Source organism: Nicotiana sylvestris, chromosome 12, assembly GCF_000393655.2.
Source record: "Nicotiana sylvestris chromosome 12, ASM39365v2, whole genome shotgun sequence".
In the NCBI taxonomy this organism is placed as follows: Eukaryota; Viridiplantae; Streptophyta; class Magnoliopsida; order Solanales; family Solanaceae; genus Nicotiana; species Nicotiana sylvestris.
The window spans coordinates 16,919,604-16,943,412 of NC_091068.1; the positions used below are offsets into that span (position 1 = coordinate 16,919,604).

Here is a 23,809-nt window from a genome sequence, read left to right on the forward strand (position 1 = left end):
TTAATATCATAATAGGAAGCCTTGTTAATTAAATTCTGTGGTCCCTACTGTGCCTAAATAATAGAAAATAGTGAAAATTGTTACTTGGTGGGGGAAAAAACATGGAAACCGTCCCTTAGTGGGAGAAGGAAACCTAACAGGTTTTGAAAACGATATAAGGGCTGGACGTTTGAGATATGATTCTTACTGCGGTTTCTACTAGAATTTTGCTCACCCAAAATTCTCTATTTTCGGTTATTGTTTGGGTAACACAGTAGAAGAATGTGAAAATCTGCTGGTGTGTGGTATCAACTGAGGAACTGGAGAACGATATAGATTTGTTTTGTTTACGCTTCAAGAGGTAATGTTAAAATCTCCATACGTGCTAGTTGTTTAGATTACACGTGAATAAGATTCTGTTATTGCTTCTGCTGTGGTATATACTCCAACAAATGTTGCATCTCTTTTCATAATTGTTTTTCTTTATCCCAATTTTGCTTCGGATGCTGTGAAAATTCGTCAATTTACAGTCCCACAGTAAAAGCTGTCATTCCTTTCAAGTTTCACTAACCAAATAAAGGCATCCCCTGAACTGAATTGAAGTTTCAATCTTTCAATTACAAAGTAGAAAAAGATACTTTGTCTATAGTAATTGCATTTTTTGACTGCTGGCTATGAAAGTCCGTCCAGTGAAGCCTCACTTTTTCAAACCTATTCTGCCAGGTTTCAAGCACGCTTTGGTAAGTCAAAACTAACCGTGTTTTAGTAAATATTTCATCTTTCTTATATATTTATGTATGATATGAATTTATCCCAGAAAACAAAAACACTAAAATTCAAAAACCATAGTCCATACAAACAACAACAACTGTACTGTGTATCCTGCGAGAGGTTGTTTCCAATATACCATCGGCATACTTTCCTCCAAGAACTTTCCACCTTGCTCTTGGGGCGACTCGAACTCACAACCTCTTGCTTGGAAGTGGAGTATGCTTACCATTAGACCAACCCACCTTGTCAAAAACCATAGTCCATATGAACATGAAAATGGTCAAATTTGCCCATCAACTATGCAAAAATGTCTAAATATGGCCTCCATTAAAGTTGGGGACAATCATGCTTTAGCTCACTGATTAGCAGGGCTTGGTGTCAGGTGTCCAAATTTTAATTTTAGGTTAAAGGTCAAATTTGCCTCTGAATTATTCAAAGAGGACTAGATATGGCATTCGGGCAACCGTAGAAGTTACTGGTAGCAGTGTTGTCAAAGGCGTGCTTAAGCCTTGAAGCGAGGCGTAAAACATGTTAAGCGTTTCGCCTCGCTTAGCGGGCACTTCAGTGTCATCATGTAAGAAGAGCTTAATCCTGAGGAAGCAACACTAAGGAATTGATATTTTACTTTTATTGTAAATATTATTTAATTTTTTTGTCCCTATATTTGTTATTCATGCTTATAATTATTTGTTTTGGGCTACGCATACATATTTGTAATTTTTCTCCATTTATGCCTTTCTTAATTGAAAGCCACGTTTTATTTGCGCCTAAAGCCCCAGCGTACCTTAGAGCTTGTTTGCACTTTTCGTCTTTGATAACAATGATTGATAGTGGTGGTTCTCGGCTAAAATGTATCTGAAAATTCACTGGGTTGGGTCTGAATATTTTGTATCGAAAAGGTACTTGACAGAAGAGCTCTGACGAGCAGCACATCCCAAGGTCCACCACTAGGGTGGTGTACGATATTTTTAGCACATTAACCATATCTTGCAATCAATATATTACCCTCACATTATCTTGTTCGTCAATTTCGTACGAAGGGTATGATGGAGAAGCCCTTATACCGTCTTCCTCAATTCCATCAAATAGAGCAGCTTTCTTGCCACGTTCCCTTCGAGAATTCGCATCTATCAAAAAAGCATGATTGGCTGAAACTATTAACAGAGGGCATATATCTAGACTATTTCGCATAGTTCAGGGCGCAAGCTTGAATCTTTTCTCATTATTACATTTTGGAGACATGGCACCAAACCGTGCTAATCAGTTCAATTAGTCAGTAAGGACAAATATAACCCATTTTTGTAATGGCAAGGGCATATGATTCCCTCCAACTATTAATTGAGGGCAGACATAGACCATTTCACATAATTTAGGGGAAAATTTGACCCTTTGCCCTTTCTTAATTGTTGTTTATCTGGGTATAAAAATAGTTTTTTTTTCACGTACTAAATAAAACAACTTGAATCAACTCTAAATTTGTGTTGTACTGCAGAAAATTCCTAAAGGTTTTCTGAAGTATCTAAAGGGACATGAGCATGAACATGCAGTACTGAGAAGGGCGGATAAATACTGGCTGGTGAAGGTGAACGCCTATCGATTCAAAGCGGGTTGGGCAGAATTTGCGAAAGAGAATGATTTGCAGTTGGGAGATATATTGGTGTTCAGATATGAAGGAAACATGGAGTTTGAGGTAATGATCTTTGATTCAAGTCACTGTAACAGAGAATATGCGGAGTATTTGCAAGAAGAAGAAGCAGCAGCAACACATACTTTTGGAGAGGCTTCCAAGAATTTTGAATTTGAAGGTGAAGTTATTTAGGTTCTCAACTTTCTTTTTTCAGATTTTACGTTTCTGTTATTTATGGAAGTTATATTCCTGATTATTTATTTATTGTGTACTGATGCATAAACAGTATAATGCTTGATGCTCATTTAATACTCCCTGTCTCATTTTAATTGTGAGGTTACTAAAAATGTTTGACCGATAATACTTATCAATTTATAAAATCAAGATAGAATTGATCAATTTTCTCCATTTTGCCCATAATATTAATTGTCTTGAAAGTAAGCAATACTAATAGAGTGCACATTTATTGCATAGTGATAAGGATAAATTAGTCACAAAAATACTTCTTATTTATGATTCCTTAAGGGGCATGCAAAATGGAAATATGACAACCGATTAATATGGGACAGAGGGAGTAGTAAGAAAAAGTAGAATAGAAAGAGAAACTAAAGCGTCCTTTAATCTTAATACAAGAAAATACGGATGCGATGTAATTTATTTTGTTTAAGAAATTAGCCGAAATGTGTGGTAGATAGTTAAATGTTGTTCCCTTTTCTAAATGGAATTTGTCATATTTAATTTCTTGAAGATACAAACAACTATGCCTCAATCCCAAGTGGGGATCAACTATATGAATCCTCTCCATCCATGTCGTGCTATTTAATCCATTCAAGAAATACCGACGATGTAATAGAAATACCAAGCCCCGGCATCAAGTTGTCAGACGAGGATTCTTCACATGCGGAAGCTGCTAGTGACAAGCATGTTGGTCATTCTCATTTTGTATGCACTATTAAACCATATTGCCTAACATATGGCTACTTGGTAAGTCTTAGAACTCATTAATTTCACATAAACTCTTCAAGAATCTTAAGGCTAAAGGAAGCATGTGTACTGTTTTGCTTATTTTTATCCTTGTTTAAGTGAAAATCTGAAGAATATGAAATGTTTTAATGATGTGTTCAAATGGTAGTTGCTTATTTTTATCCTTGTTTAAGTGAAAATCTGAAGAATAGAAATGTTTTAATGATTTGTTCAAATGGTAATACACTTTGTCAGTACCTTCCTCAACAATTTGCAAATGGTCTCTCCAACAAGAAGGGCAATTTGATTATAAGAGATGAAAGACAAAGGTTATGGAATTTAAAGCTAAGTTCCGATTACAAAAAACGAGTCCGTATTGGAGATGGCTGGCGTAAATTCATTGCTGATAATCGGTTAAAGGAGGGAGATCGTATTGTGTTTGAAGTTGTAACTGATGAAGAGACATCTATATGGAAATTTCATGTTGTTACTAATGCAAAAACTCCAATGAGGAAGTTTCAGGGTAAGTTTTCTCATATCTATGTTATACTATTGATGAAGACGAGCCTCGGCTTAACTGGTACATAAAGTTGCTACCATGTGACCAGGAGGTCACGGGCTCGAGCCGTGGAAACAACCACTTGCAGAAATACCAAGCCCCGACAATGTAGTAGAAATACCAAGCCCCGGTATCAAGTCGTCAGACGAGGATTCCTCACATGCGGAAACTGCTACTGACAAGCATGTTGGTCATTCTCATTTTGTATGCACTATTAAACCATATTGCCTAACATATGGTTACTTGGTAAGTTTTAGAACTCACTAATTTCACCTAAACTCTTCAAGTATCTTCAGGCTAAAGGAAGTATGTGCACTATTTTGCTTATTTTTATCCTTGTTTAAGTGAAAATCCTAAGAATATGAAATGTTTTAATGATGTGTTCAAATGGTAATACACTATGTCAGTACCTTCCTCAACCATTTGCAAATGGTCTCTCCAACAAGGAGTGCGATTTGATTATAAGAGATGAAAGACAAAGGTTATGGAATTTAAAGCTAAGTTCTGATTGCAAAAATCGAGTCCGTATTGGAGATGGCTGGCGTAAATTCATTGTTGATAATCGATTAAAGAAGGGAGATCGTATTATGTTTGAAGTTGTTACTGATGAAGAGTCTATATGGAAATTTCATGCTGTTACTAATGCAGAAACTCCAATGAGGAAGTTTCAGGGTAAGTTTTCTCATATCATGTTATACTATTGATGAAGAGGAGCCTTGACGTAACTGGTACGTAAAGTTGCTGCCATGTGATCAGGAGGTCATGGGTTCGAGCCGTGGAAACAGCCACTTGCAGAAATGCAGTTTCTGCAGGGGTAAGGCTGCGTACAACAGACTCTTGTGGTCTGACCCTTTCTCGGACCCCGCACATAGCGGGAGCTTAGTACACCAAGGTTCCTTTATGTTATACTGTTGATATGTTCTTTTGTTCATACTTTTGCCAAATATTTGATATGACTTTTTATGCAATTAGCAAATGCTACAGAAAAACCAGAACCCAACATCATGTCATCATACAAGGCTTTCCCCGATGTAGAAGCGGCCAAGGACATGCCTCTGTCTCACCCTGATCATTTCATTTCTACTGTCAAACCCCATCACATTTCAAAATGTAGGATGGTAAGCTTAAAACTAAATTCTATTTTCATTGTTACACTTAAGAAAATAAAAGGAAAATAAGATGACCTCTTAAATATGAACAATTTACGTGGTTATAAACTGTGTTTCAGCATGTTCCAAAACTATTTGCGAGAGAAAATGGCCTCAGCAACAGGCAATGTACGATAGTGATAAGAGATTATGAGCAAAGGTCATGGGAATTTAGGCTGTATTCCTCCTGTGCTGGCAGCACTTTCATTGGAGGGGAATGGCGTAAATTTTGCGCTGCTAATTTCTTAAAGGAAGGAGATTGCATAATGTTTGAGATATTTGCCAAGGGAGAGAAACCTATATTGAAATTTTATGGCAAGTTTCACATCTTAAAACCTTATGTTATACTTATTTCATCACTTTTACATCATTTATCTGCTTCTTTTACTTCAACTTAATGTTCTGTTTTTGGATTTATATTCATCTTCAGTTTCAGTTTTGACTTGTTTCAATTTTTAAAAACTAGATTTGAGAGCAAATGCATCACTTCAGCCCGAAGAATGGAAGCCTAATTTGGATGCTAAAAGAGTTTCCACTTAATGAATCTTGTTTAATACAGGACAACCTTAACAGAAGAGGTATGCCAATTGTTAACAGATGTTTTATGTGTCGGCAACATTCAGAGTTCAACCGACACCTTTTGCTACATTGCTCAAATGCCTCAGACATATGGTGCATGTATCTTTCTATCTTTGGTCTCAGTTGGGTAAAGCCACAAAGCATTAGAGAGGTCTATGAATGCTGGTCTGGTTGGAAAGTTGATAAAGTCATTAGGAAAGTCTGGCTGATGATCCCTGCTTGTATCTTTTGGTGTGTCTGGACACAAAGGAAACGCAGATGTTTTGATGGGATATCAACTCCAACACACACAATTAAAGCTAGATGTCTCCTTTGGTTATTTAGTTGGCAGTGTTTTAGCCCCTGTAGATTGCCATATTAACTTTTTGGATTTTGTCAGCTCTTTTGCTTTAGCCTAGTATTTCTTTTCTTTTTTGTATCAAAGCTGACTCCTCTACATAGAAGATGCCTTTTTCTATAAAACTCATTACTTCACCAAAAAAAAAATATTAACCTTGATCTTACTAAAAGAAATTGGACTTTCAGTGTCGACCTTTATGACTTTTGTAATTTTTGTGGTGACTTTAGTCGCAACAAAAAGTCTTACTTCTCTTAGCATATGTATCCAATATCTTTGTCTTTTCTTTTCATTTCTCTGACTCTAATAGCTTCTCTATCTTCATAAGGTAGTGGTAAAGGTCTGCGTACATTTTAGCCTTCCCAGACCCCACATGTGGGACTTCACTAGGTTTGTTGTTGTTCTTATTGTTGTTGTTCTTTGACTCTAATAATTCTTCTTTCTTTTCTTTTTCATGTATATTTTTGAATGAAGAATAGGCCTCGGGATTGGGTGAAATGATGGTGAAGCTTAATATACAATTGCAGACATGTCGCCACAGTTGATAGTTTCAGGGTCCTTTTGCTTGAATTGTACGTAGATCGTTAAGAATTGTTCTAACTCCTACTGCTTCACAAGCTACTTCTGTTGTCGAGCTATATTCTGCTTCTGCTGAAGATAATGCCGTTGTCTTTTGAAGACACTTTTGCACTTTCATCACTGCTAAAATTATTTTTCAATATTTGGCTTTCAGAGATTTCAACTCTAGAGATAATTTAGTTTACCTATTCTGATCGTTGATATAGGCTAATGGCGGATTCATGTAAATTATTGTATTTCTTCTACAGAGTTCTCTTTTTCATAATTATTACTGTTCCCTTCGTCCCAATTTATATGGTGGTGTTCAAATTCGAGAGTCAAATAAACTTTTCTTTAACCTTCATATTTTGAGACTTTATTTTTTAGTATGTTTCAGAAAAATGGATCTTCCTATTATTTTTAGTAAATTTATAATTTCACCTTTCATATGTTATCCTTAATGCCACATGACTCTCTTATAGGGATGATATGACACGTTTAATACCACAAAATTCAAAAGATATTTTTGGTATTTACTCGCACTAGTTTAAAACCACAAGAATTTAAAGTCTTTTTTACATTCTTAAGCTTTGGGTCAAACTGAGACAAATAAAACAAAACGAAGTAACATTAAAAACCAGGGACCAAAAGTCCAGTTGCTTCAATGGACCTCTCTTTCTGCATCCTCTCCAGAATATTTGCCTGCAAAATATATTTTATCATGAAAGTTGTCACAAAAAATCTGATAAGAAGCCAATGATGTAACATTTTGTATGACATCTTTAGTAATGTCATATAATTTTCAAACTATAATAAAACATGTAAATACCTTTTAAACAAACTATTTATAATAGTAATTGTACAAATATGAGAAATGATACATAAAAACCATAAAACTGTGAAGAATCCGAGACCAGTAGGGAAAAAAGAATCCAGTTTTGCAGAAATTTCATTACCAAATTTTAACTTATTCTTGCCACTATATAAAAGGACAAATTCAAAAATAGCCAGATTTACAAGTGGTCATTCAAAAATAGCAACAGTTTCAAAAGTAATCAAAATTTAGCCACTTTTCATGAAAAGATAAATCTGAACGAAAACACTGTTCAAAATCCGGAAAATACTCCAGAATAATATGTTGGAATTCCAGTATAATATACTGGAGTTCCAGCATAGGTATATTGTCCATCATAATATACTGGAGTTCCAATATAATATACCGGTCCAGCATAATACGTTGGAAGTTCATACACAGGTGCTCCAATCTCCAGTATATTATGCTGGAACTTTCCGTGTTGCAGCAAAATAGTGGTTATTTTTCAATGACTTTGCAACCGCTAGCTATTTTTGAATGACCAGTCCGAAAACTGGCTAGCCGTGCTATTTTTACCTATATAAACTCAATTTGATTGTGCAAAACCACCATACAATCATGCAAATCTATGGTCCGCTTTTTATAATCGGAAATCGGGAACTTTCAAAATTAATCTCCAATATAATGTTGTGTCAATAATATATGTCAAAATTTTAACTTGAGTATACATTATTCATAACTTTATCGACCGTTAAAACCATTATGTAAAATTTCAACCGTGTCTTCCTTAAACAGCCTAAGCTAGAAAGAAGATAATACTTGATAAAAGGATTTAACTAATTATATCTACTAATAGTGTAATAAAAATTTTACAATTCCAATGAAATTTAACCTACTATAGAAGGTTACCACAACAACAAACCCAGTAGTTTCCCACGAGTGGGGCTACTATAGAAGGTTACATATCTTATTTTTCATGATACTATTTTCCTTATTTTTCATGTTACATGTAATTACTTTTTAAACATTACATAATAGTATAAAAAACTTTTGCATGGTCAGTGAAAAGAAATAGTATACATTAAAACTAAAAGAACACTTACGGCGGAAGTACGCAATTGGTAATTTCGCGTTTGTGATGAGTTCAAACTTGTAAACATCTCCTACTTGGAGACCATTTGCTGCTCTGAATTTTGTCCATCCACTTATAATTCCAAAATGATGTGCATCTCTCCCTAGCCATACTGACCAAGATCTATTTGCTTCATCTTTCAGAATCATCTCACACTTCCTATTTATCAACCCGTTCGAAATTGCAAAATCCACTGGAAGATACTACGGTAACATTTATTCCATTACGAGGAACAAGTTTCAGTTGTCACTCAAAAAAAAAGGGGAAAAGAGGCAAAGAAAAGAATATAACTATTATCAGTTTAAATCACTTACCAAAACTGACTTCTTGATGGAATAAGGTTTAATGGTTGAAATAAAATAAGGAAGATCGTCATCACCAGAAGCTGGAGTAGATACTTGTGCATTGAGAGGAATCATGTCTGAGGGCTTTGTCCTAATGTCTGTTGTTCATTATAAAGAACAAGACAGCAAAAGAAAGAGAAAGGAACAAGGAAGTGTTACAATTAGGATAAAAAGAAAGATCATATTACATAAGGCTTCCAAATAATAAGGAAACGGCTAAAAAAGCAAGCATGATGTAATGGAATAAGTAATGATTTTATATTTTAATTCAACTAGAGGAGCGGTGAAAAGATGACAGATGACACTCCAAAGCAGTAGGAGGTTCAGGCACAAGGCAATATGAATGCTACTTTGAATGTCGCAAATCTCATTTATGCTATTACCCCTATTCCTCCAATTCTTGTGTGCAATTTGGATGTGGATTCTAATGAAGCTTTGGGGGTTTAGTGGCTGTAAGGCTCTAATGGGAAAAGATATTAGCAGTCCTGACGTAAATATAACTCCCAAATTAACCCGCAATGCTACAACTGAGGAAGACAATGTAGCAGTCGAAGGTATTTCTAGTCCAATGCCTGATATAGAACGAAATAGTCAGGATAAGTCTTAGCAACATAAATCAACATTATTATGGTCCATCGCATAACACCAACACTTCTTATAAGGCAGATTGGGAATGTGAATATCATATTGATAACAATAAGGATGAAATAGGAGGCGAGGATACTAAACAAGTGCAACTATGGTTCCATTTCCACCTTTGGATAATAACTTTCCACCATTAGCTTCTGGAATTTCCTTAGCTCTGCCAAGCCTATGTTGCACAATGCATTCATGAAAACCTCTCGACTAACATTAAATGCATCAGTTCCTTCTTTTATTCCTGGTATCAGCAAGACATATCCAAACAATGACGTAGAAAATATTCCGTAAATGATGAAGATGCTTCTGATAAGATGATTATGGCTATTTAGAAAGAAGATTAGAGGACAACGAAAAGAAAAAAGATGTGCAAGGATTTGAATTTGGATTCATTCATGGACAAGCAAAAGGGATCATTCGAATTTGGATCTCGAAGAAAAATGAAGACAATGAACGCTCTTCTTTTCTGGATCTTCAAACATATATTAAAGGCAAAGAATGGTTTATTTCATCCAACATGTAGTTAATCTAGAATATCCAACTAGTGTCTCGTTGTTACATTTTCAGGTAAGGACTTAGACATTTGATGTGAAGAGAATCAAGGGCATGCCTCTTTCTCCAAAGTCTGATCTATAGGGTACTGGCCTAGTCTCCTACTATGATTTTGCATTTTTCTTGTTTTGAGTTTAATGGTAGTGAATGTTGGGCCGCTAAAGTCCAAGATATCCAGAAGATGAGTGTTGCAGGGATGAGAATGCTAAGATGGATGTGCGCTCATACAAGATCATATAGGATTAAAAGTGACCATATTCGTCAGAAGGTGCAAGTAGTAAGCATTGAGGATAAAATACGAGAAGAGGTTGTCGACAAATATAAGTAATTTTATCAAAGATGTAATATAGTGTCATGGTGTATTTGACAAAGTAAAAACATTGCCAAAAACCAAGAGGTTGCTTGAATGAGAGAACTTACCATGAAATTTCCAGATTGGTTTTTCTCCATTAGTAACAATCTCAAACATTATATGATCTCCCACCTTTAAGTCATTTGCAACACGAAAGTCACCCCAGCTACCTCCAATATAGACTCGAGAACAGGAAGTATATAGCCTTAAATTCCATGACCTTTGTCTTTCATCTCTAATAATCAAACCACAATTCTTGTTGGTGAGACCGTTTTCCGCTGCAAATCGAGTAGGAATGCACTGAAATTGTTTGTAAGGATTTGCACACTTATCAAACATTTCATATGTATCATATTTCATTATAACTACCTCCAATTTCAAAGGAGAAAAAAAAAAGGACTCTTGAAGGGTTAGGGGAAATGAGTTTGGAGACTTACAAAGTAATCATTTAACAGGCCATAAGGTTTATAACAGATTTGCACATACCATCAAACTTATCATATGCTTCATATTTTTGCGGTAATTGATTCTAGTTAACAGAGAGGGGAAAAAATGGTACATTTATCTTGAAGAGTTAGGGGGAACTGAATTTTGAGACTTACCAAGTAACCTTTAAGGCAATAGGCTCTAACAATGCATGAAAAATGAGATTGATCACAAGCGTTGTGAGTAGCAGCTTCTGCATTTGGTTTGTCTGTTACATTGTAAATTGTAAGAAAATCCATATTAAAAATTAAATATGCCAAAAAGATTAAAGTATAAGTAATGTCTAATCATCCACCCCATCTTTTGGCTAAAGTTTTATCTAAACAATTTGAAATTTATGTCAAGATTAAAGGAATTAACTTGCATAATAAGAGTATGCTAATGAAATGGCATTGGAGGTATAATTTGTAGGACCCTAGTTTGAGGAAATCAGTGATTAATGCAAAACATGGTGTGAGGAACAACTGGTGCACAAGACATAGCAGATCACCTCATGGTACAGGCCTATGGAAATGCATATCCAGTTTATGGGATGAGTTCCAACTTAACTCAAAACTCAAGTTAGGGAGTGGAACACTCATCAAGTTTTGGAAAGACAAGTGGCTGGAATCAATGGCACTAAAAGATGAATTTCCAAATTTGTACCTACTAGCAGTAGATGAAGAATCCACTGTAGAACAATGTTGGCAGAACAGCTCTTGGGACCCTCAATTCAGGAGACATTTTCAAAATTGGGAGATAAATGACCTAATGGAATTGCTGGCCAAACTTGCACAGATTGCTGTCAAACCCCAGCTGAAGGACAAACTGGAATGGGGGACGGGAAATTTACAGTGAAGAAAGCATATGCACACCTATGCTCCAACAATGATCTGATAAACAATTGGCCATGAAAACTAATTTGGAGAACAAAACTGCCTCCTAAAGTGATTTGTTTCAGTTGGGTTGCCTTAAATGAAGCACGCCTCACTCAAGACAACCTCAGTAGAAGGAGTATACCAACGGTGAATAGGTGCTACATGTGCAATTTGGATTCTGAAAGTGTTAGACATCTCTTTTTGCATTGTCCTTTAGCATGTGATATTTGGAACATGTTCCTCTCTATTTTTGGACTAGCCTGGGTCAAGCCTAACAGCATCAAGGAAGCATATGAATGTTGGCGTTCATGGAGAGTTGGTAAATCCATCAAAAAAAAATTGGGTAATGGTACTTGCTGTTATCTTTTGGTGCATCTGGAATGAAAGGAACTGTAGATATTTTGATGGGATCTCAACTCCGATCCATATAGTCAAAGCAAAATGCTTATTGAATTTGTTTAGTTGGCTAAATCAGGCACCTGTAACTAGTTCTGTTCAATTTTTTTATTGTGTGTGCTCCTTAGTGGTAGAATAGTTTTTTTGTGTATATGAGCAGACACCATCTTTCTTAATTGTAATCTTTCGCCTGCATCCGCTGGATGCTTTTAATGAATTCTCCTTACTTCATCAAAAAAAAAATATTAACTTGCAAATTCATCAAGTATATAAAAATGGACTCTAAACATCTTACCTTTGAATTCAACATTATTGGCTTCTTCTTCGTCCAGATACTCTGCATATTCTCTGTCACAGTGACTCGAATCAAAGATGGTAACCTCAAACTCCATGTTCCCTTCATGTCTGAACACCAACATATTTCCCAATTCCAGACCCTGCTCCTCTACAAATTTCCCCCAACCCTCTTGCAGTCGACGGCCCTTCACCTTCACCAGCCACTTCTTACCATCCTTTCTTAGTATTGCGTATTCATTCTTATATCCCTTCAGATACTTCAAGAAACCTACGGGAATTTTCTGCAGTGCAACATAAACTTGTCCCAAATCATTATGCTGTTTCATTTAGGCCCTAAAACTCTACCATATTTTCTATCTTTTTATTTTATCAGGCAAAAGTTGAATTTTCATTAATCGGGATACAATTGCAGTAAAAAAAAACAAGGGGCTTCTATACTTTCCTTTCACTCCTTATACAATTCAATGAGCTTACAAAATCTAAAAAGCGTAACTGCATTATTTACATTACAATAGTTACACCAAGCAAAAATGTTCAATAAACATCTAGTCTTCAACGCATGAATTGGAGTTGAGACTCCATCAAAACACCTCTGATTCCCTCCTTCCAAATGCTCTACATAACACAAATCGGACCATTTTCCAAGAATTTATGATGGATTTCTCAACTTTCCACATTTCACAGCTAACAAATGCTTCTTCAGAGTTCAAACAGTCGGGAAATACCCATTTTACCACAAAAAAAGCACAAAAACATGTACCAAGCGTTTATCTTTATAGGACCAGGGGCAGATGTACAACATAGCTACGGATTCAGCCGAATCCAATAGCTTTTGCTCAGACCCTTTATATGTATCAAAGAATCTATTAAATATGTACAAATATTAAATTTTGAACCCAATTACTCAAATGGTCAGTGGATTTAGTGGCACCTCGAATCCATAAAGTTAAAATCTTAGATCCCTTCAATTTAGGACCAGGGGCGGATGTAAAACATAGTTACAGATTCAATTGAACACAATAACTTTGGCTCAAACTTTGTATATGTGTTAAGGAATCTATTAAATATGTACAAATATTAAATTTTGAACCCAATAACTCAAACGGTCAGTGGGTTTAGTGGCACCTCGAACCCATGAAGTTTAAATCTTGGATCCCCTCTATACAGGACAATGCAAAAAAAAAGGTCTATATTCTCATTCTCTGTCAAATATAAATAACACCTGTTGCAGAATGCCTGCTATACCGTTGTTTCTTAAATTTTCGTAAGCTAAACATGCCCCCAACACTGTCAACAATACAAAACATGCCACTTTTGTGGGAAATTTTGTCTTCTAAAATAATTTTAAAGGCTAATCATCAATGTTGTGGCTGCTCTAACTAATTAACCATAACATTCCTTCAATGTAAAACTTTCTTTCTCTTTGTCTCCCCAATGTAGGTAGTCCCTTAATCATGGTATCCGAACCAACTTACGCACATCAATATTAATTCTACGGGATAGTGCAAGCATACAGGGTAACTCTATCCACAAAGGCTTGGAAATAAGCTAGTATTTTTGCCTCCATTGGGAATTGAACCTAAGTGTACTCAACCGATTTCATTGACCGCTGCATCATACCCTTGTGTGCTAGTACCACTTAATTCATTAGAGGTCGTTTGGTATATGGGATAAGGATAATAATCCCGGGATAAAGTTTGGTATTAACTTTATTCTATGTTTGGTTTGGGGTATTAGCTAATCCGGGATAACTTTTACGCTAAAATGGCGGAATTAGTTATGTCATATAAAAGGTGGGATAACTAATCTCAGAGTGGGATATTCCACCATTGTACCAAACGACCCCTTGGATATCCCACCACTCAACCTTCCATATCATACATAATACGTAAAGTAGAGGAAAGGAAAGATGAAATAATTACTAAAGGGGTTAACTCACCAGACCCTGCTTGAAACCTGGTTGAATTGGCTTGAAAAAGTGAGGCTTCACTGGAGTGACTTTCATTGCGAGCAGTCAAAAAATGCAGCAACTATAGTAGACAAAGTATCTTTTTTCTACTTTGTGATTGATATAATTGAAAGATTGAAACTTCAATTCAGTTGAGGGATGTAATTATTTTTTGGTAACTGAAACTTGAAAAGGAATGGCAGCTTTTCAGTGGACTGTAACAGAAATTACACAGCTATGTCCTAATGTTCATTTGGAAAAGTGGCAAGGTTTTCATAAATTCACATTTGAGGGTTAACCAGAAGAGAGAGAGAGAGAGAGAGTAAAAAGCGAGGAGGAGTTTATTTTTTATTTTATTTTTTGGGTGGAAGGAGGGGGCAGTGGGGGAAGGGGACAGTAATTGAAATTGATGATGCACTTAGCTTCTTTTGTCCATTTTTTTATTTTTTTTCTTTTCTATCTTAAATTAGTGTTATGTATCCATGGCCATGTTCTTGTTTTTTCTTTTTCTTTTTTTTAAATTCAACAACGTACTAAGAAAGGGCAAAATGGTTAAATAGTAGTTTTTATAGTAATGATAAATTTAAAAGAGCACGTAAATGAATATTAAAATATATCTGATAAACAAATTCGGAAGAAGTTCAATAATTGTATTTAAAAAACACATGCGTACAATCTTTAATTTGCAGATATCTCGCCAGTGGATGAACCCAATAATATAAAAAAAATTTGACTTTAATCATGAACAGACGTGTACTTAGAAAATGAAAGCATGTCTTTTCATAAAGTGAAGAAATAGTGAAAGAAGTTAAAACGTGACTTGTGATAATACAGAATTTGAATATACTACGGATGTGGAGCATAAGAGACATCTATATCAGCCACATGAAATGGTGGCAAGTACTCTTCAGATATTATCTAGGTAAATAAAAGAAGGATATTTTAATAACTTAATTTTTTAATTATGAGCTCAAACCTGATTGTTACTTTCTTCGTGGATAATGGCTTGGAGAATTTGTTACTGTTAAAATCATATAACTTCTCTCGTACATATTTTTTCTTGATTAATTCATAGCTTAGAATGTCCATGACATTTTCATTGTCAAAATTATTATTTGGGTAAAACGTTGAGATTTATATGGCGACTTTCAGGAACAACGCCTACACTCACTTTTATTCATGCACTTTATATTGATAGCCCAAGAGATAGAAGAATTCAAATGATTATATAGCACCACAAAATATTACAATAATAAAAGTTAAAGAAAAAAAGATAAGAATAGAAACCCAGTAGCATTTCAATTATATATATGGGAGACATTAAGTTGTAACTAAAGATACATTGTTGTGCACTACAATACTATGCATCTATAACTACAAAATCTTAGCTATGAATTTAAAAATTATAGCTAATACCTAATAATAACCACAAAATTAAAATTCTATGGCTATTTGCAAAATTATAAAATTTCTTTGCCACGAAATTAAGTTGGTAAAGCTAATTCCTCGTATTAGCTATAATTTCTAACAATCATGGCAATAACTACTTATATAGCTACAAATTTAGTGCTACAAATAAAATTTGATAGCTAACCATAAGTTTTTGCCACGCTTCAATAGTACTGTAGCAGTAGTTACCTTTTAGTCACAATAAAATATTTGAAACAAAACATTGTAGCTAAATGAATATTTTTGCTTTAAGTTCTAAAAAGTTGTGGCAATAGTTAAATGATATAGCCACGGATTTATTGCTATAATTGAATTATGTAGCTAATCATTAGTTTTTTGCCACAAGTTGAAACTTACTATAGCTATAGTAACTTTTTAGCAACAATGAAATATTTGAAAGAAAATATTATAGCTAAATGAATATTTTTGCTTCAAGTTATAAAAAGTTGTGGCAGTATAGATAAAGTTAGCCACATATTTCTTGCTTTAATAGAATTTCGTTGTTAATCATTAATTTTTGCCACTAGTTGAAACTTAATATAAATAATAACCTTTTAGTCACAATAAACTATTTAAATAAAAATGTTACTAAATAAATAATTTTTCTTCAAGTTCTAAAAAGTTATGGCAATAGTTATCACGATAAAATGATATAGCTACGAATTCATTGCTACGATAAATTTTGTAACTAATCAGTAATTTTTACCACAAGGTAAATCTTCCGTAACAATAGCAATCTTCTAGCCACATTAAAAATTTGAAACAAAATTTTGTAATCAAACAATTATTTATCTTCTTATTTTAAGAAAATAAAGATAGTTAGATAATAGTTACAACTATTTGTCATGACAAAATTAATAGACACAAATTTAAAGTGACGATAAATTTACGAGTTAACTATACCTTTAGTCGTACACTTATGATTGTCATTTTAATAATAATATTTTAACCACAATATGTACAAAATTTCATAAGTGAATAACTTTATTTCAATGACAAAAATAATAGTTCACTACGAAAAAATTGGAATTAGCTACGAACGTCGTCGCTAATATGTCGCTAAAACACTCGTACCTAGAAGAATTTCATGATAATCTGTTGCTAAATGAGATTAGTGACGGATTTTTCTATTTAGCAATGTTGTTCAAACAATATCAAGTTATGAAATTTTAATTTTAACTATAAAAGTTGTATTTTTTCAAAATAACATAAAATATAGTAATATATATATATATTTAAGTATTAATGAACTTTAAACGTGCAAAAGTTAATTTTAATAGACCATTTGTATGCCTACTTGTAGCCTTTATTTATCAAACTCATATTTTATTTTATTGCACCTTGTTATTTTTGGATGTTATATATATATATATATATATATACAAGTATTTGTTTTAAATTGGCCCTCATATATTGAAGCCTTTAAGAGTTTTTAACAAGTCCTTAGAATAATTTCATATATCTAATGATTCATTTTTAAGTAAGTGCTCATATATTGAAGAACTTTGTGATGGTTTTGGTGTATTTAGTTTTGATAAATGACCAAAGCTCCAAATAATATGAATATATTTAGCACTACAAAAATTTTTACGACATTATAATTCATATTAGTATTTATATAATTCTTTTATAACTATTTCAAAGAATTACAAAATTAATTGATACTTAAGTCCACAGGAAAACTAAATATATTATAATTATTATTCAATATAATAGAATTATAGCTAATTAATGTGTGGATGACTAATTTTATAGAATTTAAAAAATTATATTATATATATATATATATATATATATATATATATATATATATATATATATATATATATATATATATATATGTGTGTGTGTGTGTGTGTGTGTGTGTGTGTATGTGTTATTTACTATCCTAATAAGTTTCTAATTGTCATAAATTAAATTATACATTAAATATAATAATTCAGAATTAAATATGATAAAGATACATGAAGAAGATCATGTTTCTCATGTGACTATTATTTGATACTTTATAATGTTTACATAATTCGATATTATTAAGTTTCACTTCAAAATAATTTAAAAAATTAATATTTTAATATGTTGATATAGGAGTGTATAACAAAACTAATTAGTGGAGTATATTATAATTCATATTAAATAAATTATACTTGTAATTTTCTATACAATTTTAATAAACATGTAATTAATTTTCATTAGATTTGAATAAGCAATATCAAATTTAGACAATATATTTGTATTTATGTACATTGATCTAATTACACTAAAGTTAGATAAATAGAAAAGTTGTATATTTAATGATCTAATACTATTTTAATAATTTAATAACTATCATACTCTAATTAAACACTAAAATAAAGAAGTTAATATAATTGAAACAAGAGTAAATAACAAAACTAACAATATCGTATAGGATGAAAAAAATTGTAAAGAATATAGTATATTATAGAATATCTTTATTTCATGTATTTTACTTAGTGTAAATTATGTATTTAATCCTTTGCATTTTTACTAGATAATTTTCTTACTTACTTATATTTGTTAGTACTTACATTTCTCTCATTTATGATATTTATATTAAATAAGAAATAAAAGGGAGTAAATAATATATTAACAAAAAGAAAAGAAACATAAAGGCCAATTGGCCCAAACCAAAATCCCCAACCTAATAATTCCCATTTCATCCCCTTCCCAGCCGCCTCCCCATTTCTTTCATTTTCCCATTGTCTTCTTCAACAACAATTTCTCTCAAACCAACGAAATCATTGGCTAGATAGTCCGGCGCCTTCTCTCTTTCCAGGTATGTTTATGCATTTACATTTTAGAATTTTTCAATCCCATACACCTACTTGATTTGAAATTTTAGATTTATATTATAATAATTTGATAGATATGGTGCAGTATTGTGATAGGTATTGAGTGGAACCTTCAAGATTATAATTTAATGTTGGGAGGAGCCACAGTTCGTCGAAAAGACATTACAAATATAAATTAGATGAAAATCCTTTCAAAAGTTTATAGAAAAGTATTCAGGTTTGTTTTTTTATCTTGTTGCTTTGAATTTTTTCCTCTTGTTATATGCTAAAAATTCTTGTAATAGAAGTATCTAGACATAATTTTTCTCTCTTTGAACTTTCATTTTGTATTTTTACAAATCAAACTTGCATATTTGTATTAATGGTTCCCTCATTCTTTAGTGCTAATTTTTGTTTCTTTTGAATTTGCAGGGTGCATTTTAATCTGTTAAATGCAAGCAGATCAAAGATCAGTCTCGATGCAAAGAGTGAAATTACTTTATCGTTGATAATCCAGTGGCAACATCTTTAGCTACGACGTAGAATACCTCGATCCATCCGATTTTGAATAAAGATATTTGGCACTTCACCGCTACATAAATTGAGTGCATTCAAATTCAGAAATGAAAGCACATAAAAATGGGAGGAAACTTGTTCATGGCACACCCATATTTATCTTGTTAAAATTCACGGGAATGTATAGGAAAATTGTGTCTTTAGTTTAAAAGTTGGTGGTTAACAATGAAGGGTCACAACTTTTTAGAAAAGGCACAATATTAATTAATATTTCTGTAGATATTTATTTAATTATTGTTAAAAGGGTATATTGGTAATTTAACTTTTTAGTTTGGGGCTTTCCACTTTTAATATATATATATATATATATATTAGTAGTTTCTAGGCATGTGCATTGCACGTGTACACCTAATCATGTATCACACGGTTACATAAATTATAAAGAGTTAATTGTTCAATTTACCATGTCGTGACGTCAATTTTTTTACAATCGAATACTCCATGCAACCAGCACCTTATGTATATGCCCTTATTATTTCTTCTCTATTCTAAGTAATATAATTTCTAGTACTAAGAACAGTTTGTCTATCGAACTCCCAGAACCGGAGGGAATTGGGAAGAAATAATTTTTTAAAAAACAATAATGCACTCATGTTAAAATATATATTTTTTCAATAATGCACTAATGTTCGACAAATTTTGTAAGTACAGAGGCCAAAAAGGAATTCCAAGGGATTCTCCAAATTAAAAATGTGAACCAACTCTATTTCAACCAACAATTCCTTGACATCAAATACAATTGCATCTCTCAACTGTTGGGCTATTAACATCAGACAATCAATTATGTTGTTACCCAATATAAGAAACAATGCTGATATTTTGTTAGGAAAAATTCTCTCCGTCTTAAAAGTATACTTCTTGGGGTGAGCATAGAAGTACATAAAAGTTTCACTATATATTAATCTTTTAACATGAGCCACGCTAAAACGTAACCTTGACACATCTAGTCCTCGTTGGTTCATATTAATGTTTCATCTCTACAAAAAATATGATAGCTTAGAATGGTGGAGCACGGATGTGACTTCCTCATTACCATGGTGAATTAAAAAGTTTCACCAAGCGAGTATTCACCTGTTAAAATAAGCATCTAGAGTACTGCAGCAATAGTAAAAGCACTACCAAATTATAGATATATCTACTAAATTGGATCATCACAATATTTTTATATTATGAACCTAACAAAGTACAATAGCATATAATACTTTAAACATATGAAAAAAGAAGTAAAAACAACACTTGATGAGATATGCTTTGACATATTATTGAATCAATCAGCAATGTATTGAAAAATGAATTTCACAATAAGAAAATTAGAAGATGGAAAAAAATTAAGGATTAAGTTAGTTATTAAAACAAAATAAGTACCACTGTTTACATGGCAATGCATCATTCATTTGGAAGAAGCTTGTATGTATTTACAAAAGTGAGTAAACTACCATTCATGTAATGTATTTAGGAAATTAAATATAGCATTTACATCATATTTTATTTTCTTAGTACACCAAAATATAGCAAAAGTAAACTTCTAGACTTAACTAAGGTGATTAAATTTTCTCTTTACTTAATATTTATGAGAAATGGAGGGATCAAAATATATGATTAAAACACAAAATTAAATTTGGGGTTACCTGAGCTATGATTAAATACTTTCTAGTTAGTTCCTTTCTCCTAGAAAGTGCATACCTGCCCTCAATTTTATGTACCATGTGACCCAATAGTTAAGTTGAAAACATGTAAATTCATACTAATAGTATCGCTCATATATTTATTCCTCCCAACAGATTCCTTGATAGATGCTTGGCCGGTAAACAGAAGCTCCTTTAAGGATTAAGTTTGCTTGCTCCAATATTTTTCCTTAGAATCTAATATTTATATAGGTAGACATAATAAAATCTAGCAAAAGACGTCTAATTAAATATATGATTAAAACACAAAATTGAATTTGTGGTTACCTGAGCTATAATTACACAATAATTTCTCCGGCAAACGACATATTTTCAGGATGTGAAACCTCATCTGCTTCTTCCCTGTATTTAGTTTTTGTAATTTTTTTTTATTTTTATTTTTTGCTTTCACTTCGCTTGTGTTGGAAACCAACAAATTAGAATAAAATCTCACGTCAAGATTCAAGAACAAAGAGAAAAAAATATTAAATTTGAAAAAAGAAGCCCTGATTAAAAAAAAAAACATTTGGAAAAAACAAACCCACAAAAAGAGAATCGAAGCGACCCAAAGTTTGGCATCTCTTTGGAAACACTCTTTTTTTTCCCCTCTTTGTAAGCGTCGTTTCATTTATGTGCGGTAGTTTTCTTGTAGTTTTTAAAAAAATCTATCTATAATTAAAAAGAGAGGAACAAGCATCCTCATTAAGCCAAATGACATCGTCATAATAAGCCACTTGGCACTTTATAACAAATTAGTTATTTTAGGTAAAATTAGTTTCTCTTTTTAAATTTAATAACAATTAAGTAGGTATTCTATATTATTTTTAAAAAAAAGTAGTTTCTATCTTAAAAAAAATTAGTATCTACATTTTTTTAAAGAAAAGAATAATTAATTAGGTATTCTATATATATAAAAAAGAGTAGTTTCTACCTTTTTCTAAAAAAAATCGCCTCTACATTTTGAAACCTTAAAGAACGGCAATTGAGAACTCTATTTTCGCCTATTTGCCGTAAAAATTTCATCCTTCAAATTCGGCACTTCAATGCCACGATGTCTCACCATGAGTTTAACTCCTTACCCATGAACTCTTCTGCCTTGGATTCCAGTAACATGATTTTAATTTTTTGTCAAATCTTCTATCTATAATTAAAAAGAAACAAAGAAGCATTCTCATTAATCCAAATGGCATCATCATAATAAGCCACTTGGCACTTTAGGACAAATTATTTATTTTAGGTAAAATTAGTTTCTCTTTTTAAATTTTGAATTTGAAAACAATTAAGTAGGTATTCTATATTTTTTTTTAAAGTAGTTTCTATATTTTTTAAAAAGAAAACATCATTCCTATGTTACGTATTCTATACTTAAAAAAATTAGTATCTACATTTTTTTTAAAGAAACGAACAATTAATTAGGTATTCTATATAAAAAAAAAAGAGAGTAGTTTCTACCTTTTCTAAAAGAAATCGCCTCTACATTTTGAAACCTTAAAGAACGGCAATTAGGAACGCTATTTTCGCATATTTGCCCTAAAAAATTCATCCTTCAAATTCGTCACTTCAATACCACGATGTCTCACCACGATTTTAACTCCTTACCCACGAACTCTTCTGCCTGGATTTCAGTAACATGATTTCAAATTTTTGTCAAATCAATTCTAAAATCAGTTACTTTTACAGTACTGATATCTCTTCTTCAAATGGTTGTACAACTTCTCACACCAAATTCAATTTATAGACAATTTGACACGGAAAAACAGAAGAAACTCACAGGAAAAAATTGAATATGCATACGGAAGCAGAAAGGGGCTGAATATTCCTCGCGTAAGAATGATATAATTAAAAAGAGAGGAAGAAGCATCCTCATTAAGCCAAATGACATCATCATAATAAGCCACTTGGCACTTTAGGACAAATTAGTTATTTTAGATAAAATTAGTTTCTCTTTTTAAATTTGAAATTTGAAAACAATTAAGTAGGTATTCTATATTTTGTTTTTAAAAAGTAGTTTCTATATTTTTTAAAAAGAAAACGTCATTCCTATGTTACGTATTATATACTTAAAAAAATTAGTATATGCATTTTTCTTATAGAAAAGGACAATTAATTAGGTATTCTATATAAAAAAAGAGTAGTTTCTACCTTTTCTAAAAGAAATCGCCCCTACATTTTGAAACCTTAAAGAACGGCAATTGGGAACGCTATTTTCGCCTATTTGCCCTAAAAATTTCATCCTTCAAATTCGGCACTTCAATGCCACGACGTCTCACCATGATTTTAACTCCTTACCCACGAACTCTTCTGTCTTGGATTCCAGTAACATGATTTCAAATTTTTGTCAAATCTTCTATTTATAATTAAAAAGAGAGGAAGAAGCATCCTCATTAATCCAAATGACATCATAATAATAAGTCACTTGAGACTTTAGGACAAATTAATTATTTTAGGTAAAATTAGTTTCTCTTTTTAAATTTTGAATTTGAAAACAACTAAGTAAGTATTCTATATTTAAAAAAAATAGTTTTTATATTTTTTAAAAAGAAAACGTTATTCCTATGTTACGTATTCTATACTTAAAAACAAATTAGTATATACATTTTTTTTAAAGAAACTAACAATTAATTAGGTATTCTATATTAAAAAAAAAAGTAGTTTCTACCTTTTCTAAAAAAAATCGCCTCTACATTTTGAAACCTTAAAGAACGGCAATTGGGAACGCTATTTTCGCCTATTTGCCCTAAATATTTCATCTTTCAAATTCGGCACTTCAACGCGACGATATCTCACCACGATTTTAACTCCTTACCTACGAACTCTTCTGCCCTGGATTCCAGTAACATGATTTCAAATTTTTGTCAAATCAATTCTAAAATCAGTTACTTTTACAGTACTGATATCTTTTCTTAAAAGGCTCTACAACTTCTCACACCAAAATCAGTTTCTAGGCAATTTGACACGGAAAAACAGAAGAAACTCACATGAAAAAATTG

The 23,809-nt window shown here is 32.4% G+C and overlaps 2 protein-coding genes and 1 long non-coding RNA gene across 9 annotated transcripts; 2 read left to right on the plus strand and 1 right to left on the minus strand.

Moving 5' to 3' along the window:
• Positions 1 to 632: 632 nt before the first annotated feature.
• On the plus strand, positions 633 to 6,807 carry LOC104218684 (B3 domain-containing protein REM17-like). 7 transcript variants are annotated; one of them, XM_009769229.2, is made up of 10 exons: positions 633 to 719; positions 2,243 to 2,555; positions 3,126 to 3,361; positions 3,596 to 3,863; positions 3,949 to 4,145; positions 4,307 to 4,571; positions 4,872 to 5,017; positions 5,128 to 5,362; positions 5,514 to 5,625; positions 6,438 to 6,807. In XM_009769229.2, exons 1-9 carry the CDS (start codon positions 654 to 656, stop codon positions 5,585 to 5,587), a joined length of 1,800 nt encoding a protein of 599 aa, XP_009767531.1. In that variant the 5' UTR covers positions 633 to 653; the 3' UTR covers positions 5,588 to 5,625; positions 6,438 to 6,807. The 7 variants fall into 7 exon arrangements, with proteins under 7 accessions (XP_009767531.1, XP_009767530.1, XP_070021556.1 ...); XM_009769228.2 differs by having other exon boundaries at positions 6,443 to 6,807; XM_070165455.1 differs by having other exon boundaries at positions 4,884 to 5,017.
• Positions 6,808 to 7,033: 226 nt separating this feature from the next.
• On the minus strand, positions 7,034 to 14,585 carry LOC104218685 (B3 domain-containing protein REM10-like). Its single transcript, XM_009769234.2, has 7 exons — positions 14,330 to 14,585; positions 12,389 to 12,671; positions 10,957 to 11,048; positions 10,423 to 10,654; positions 8,782 to 8,909; positions 8,439 to 8,670; positions 7,034 to 7,223 (listed from the first exon to the last, which is right to left on the minus strand). Exons 1-7 carry the CDS (start codon positions 14,393 to 14,395, stop codon positions 7,183 to 7,185), a joined length of 1,074 nt encoding a protein of 357 aa, XP_009767536.1. The 5' UTR covers positions 14,396 to 14,585; the 3' UTR covers positions 7,034 to 7,182.
• A 3,865-nt stretch (positions 14,586 to 18,450) lies between these two features.
• On the plus strand, positions 18,451 to 19,381 carry LOC104218686 (uncharacterized). Its single transcript, XR_709044.1, has 3 exons — positions 18,451 to 18,584; positions 18,686 to 18,817; positions 19,012 to 19,381. It is a non-coding gene; the product is annotated as an uncharacterized lncRNA (long non-coding RNA).
• Positions 19,382 to 23,809: the final 4,428 nt, after the last annotated feature.

Bases quoted from the DNA above. Each gene is read 5' to 3' on its own strand.
- LOC104218685 (XM_009769234.2), bottom strand. From the start codon at position 14,395: ATGAAAGTCACTCCAGTGAAGCCTCACTTTTTCAAGCCAATTCAACCA. The intron at 11,049-12,388 runs GTAAGATGTTTA...ACAATGTAACAG, and splicing joins CAATAATGTTGAATTCAAAG to ACAAACCAAATGCAGAAGCT. The intron at 7,224-8,438 runs GTAAGTGTTCTT...TATATTTTGCAG, and splicing joins ACCAATTGCGTACTTCCGCC to GCAAATATTCTGGAGAGGAT.
- LOC104218684 (XM_009769229.2), top strand. From the start codon at position 654: ATGAAAGTCCGTCCAGTGAAGCCTCACTTTTTCAAACCTATTCTGCCA. The intron at 3,864-3,948 runs GTAAGTTTTCTC...CCATGTGACCAG, and splicing joins TCCAATGAGGAAGTTTCAGG to GAGGTCACGGGCTCGAGCCG. The intron at 4,572-4,871 runs GTAAGTTTTCTC...TTATGCAATTAG, and splicing joins TCCAATGAGGAAGTTTCAGG to CAAATGCTACAGAAAAACCA.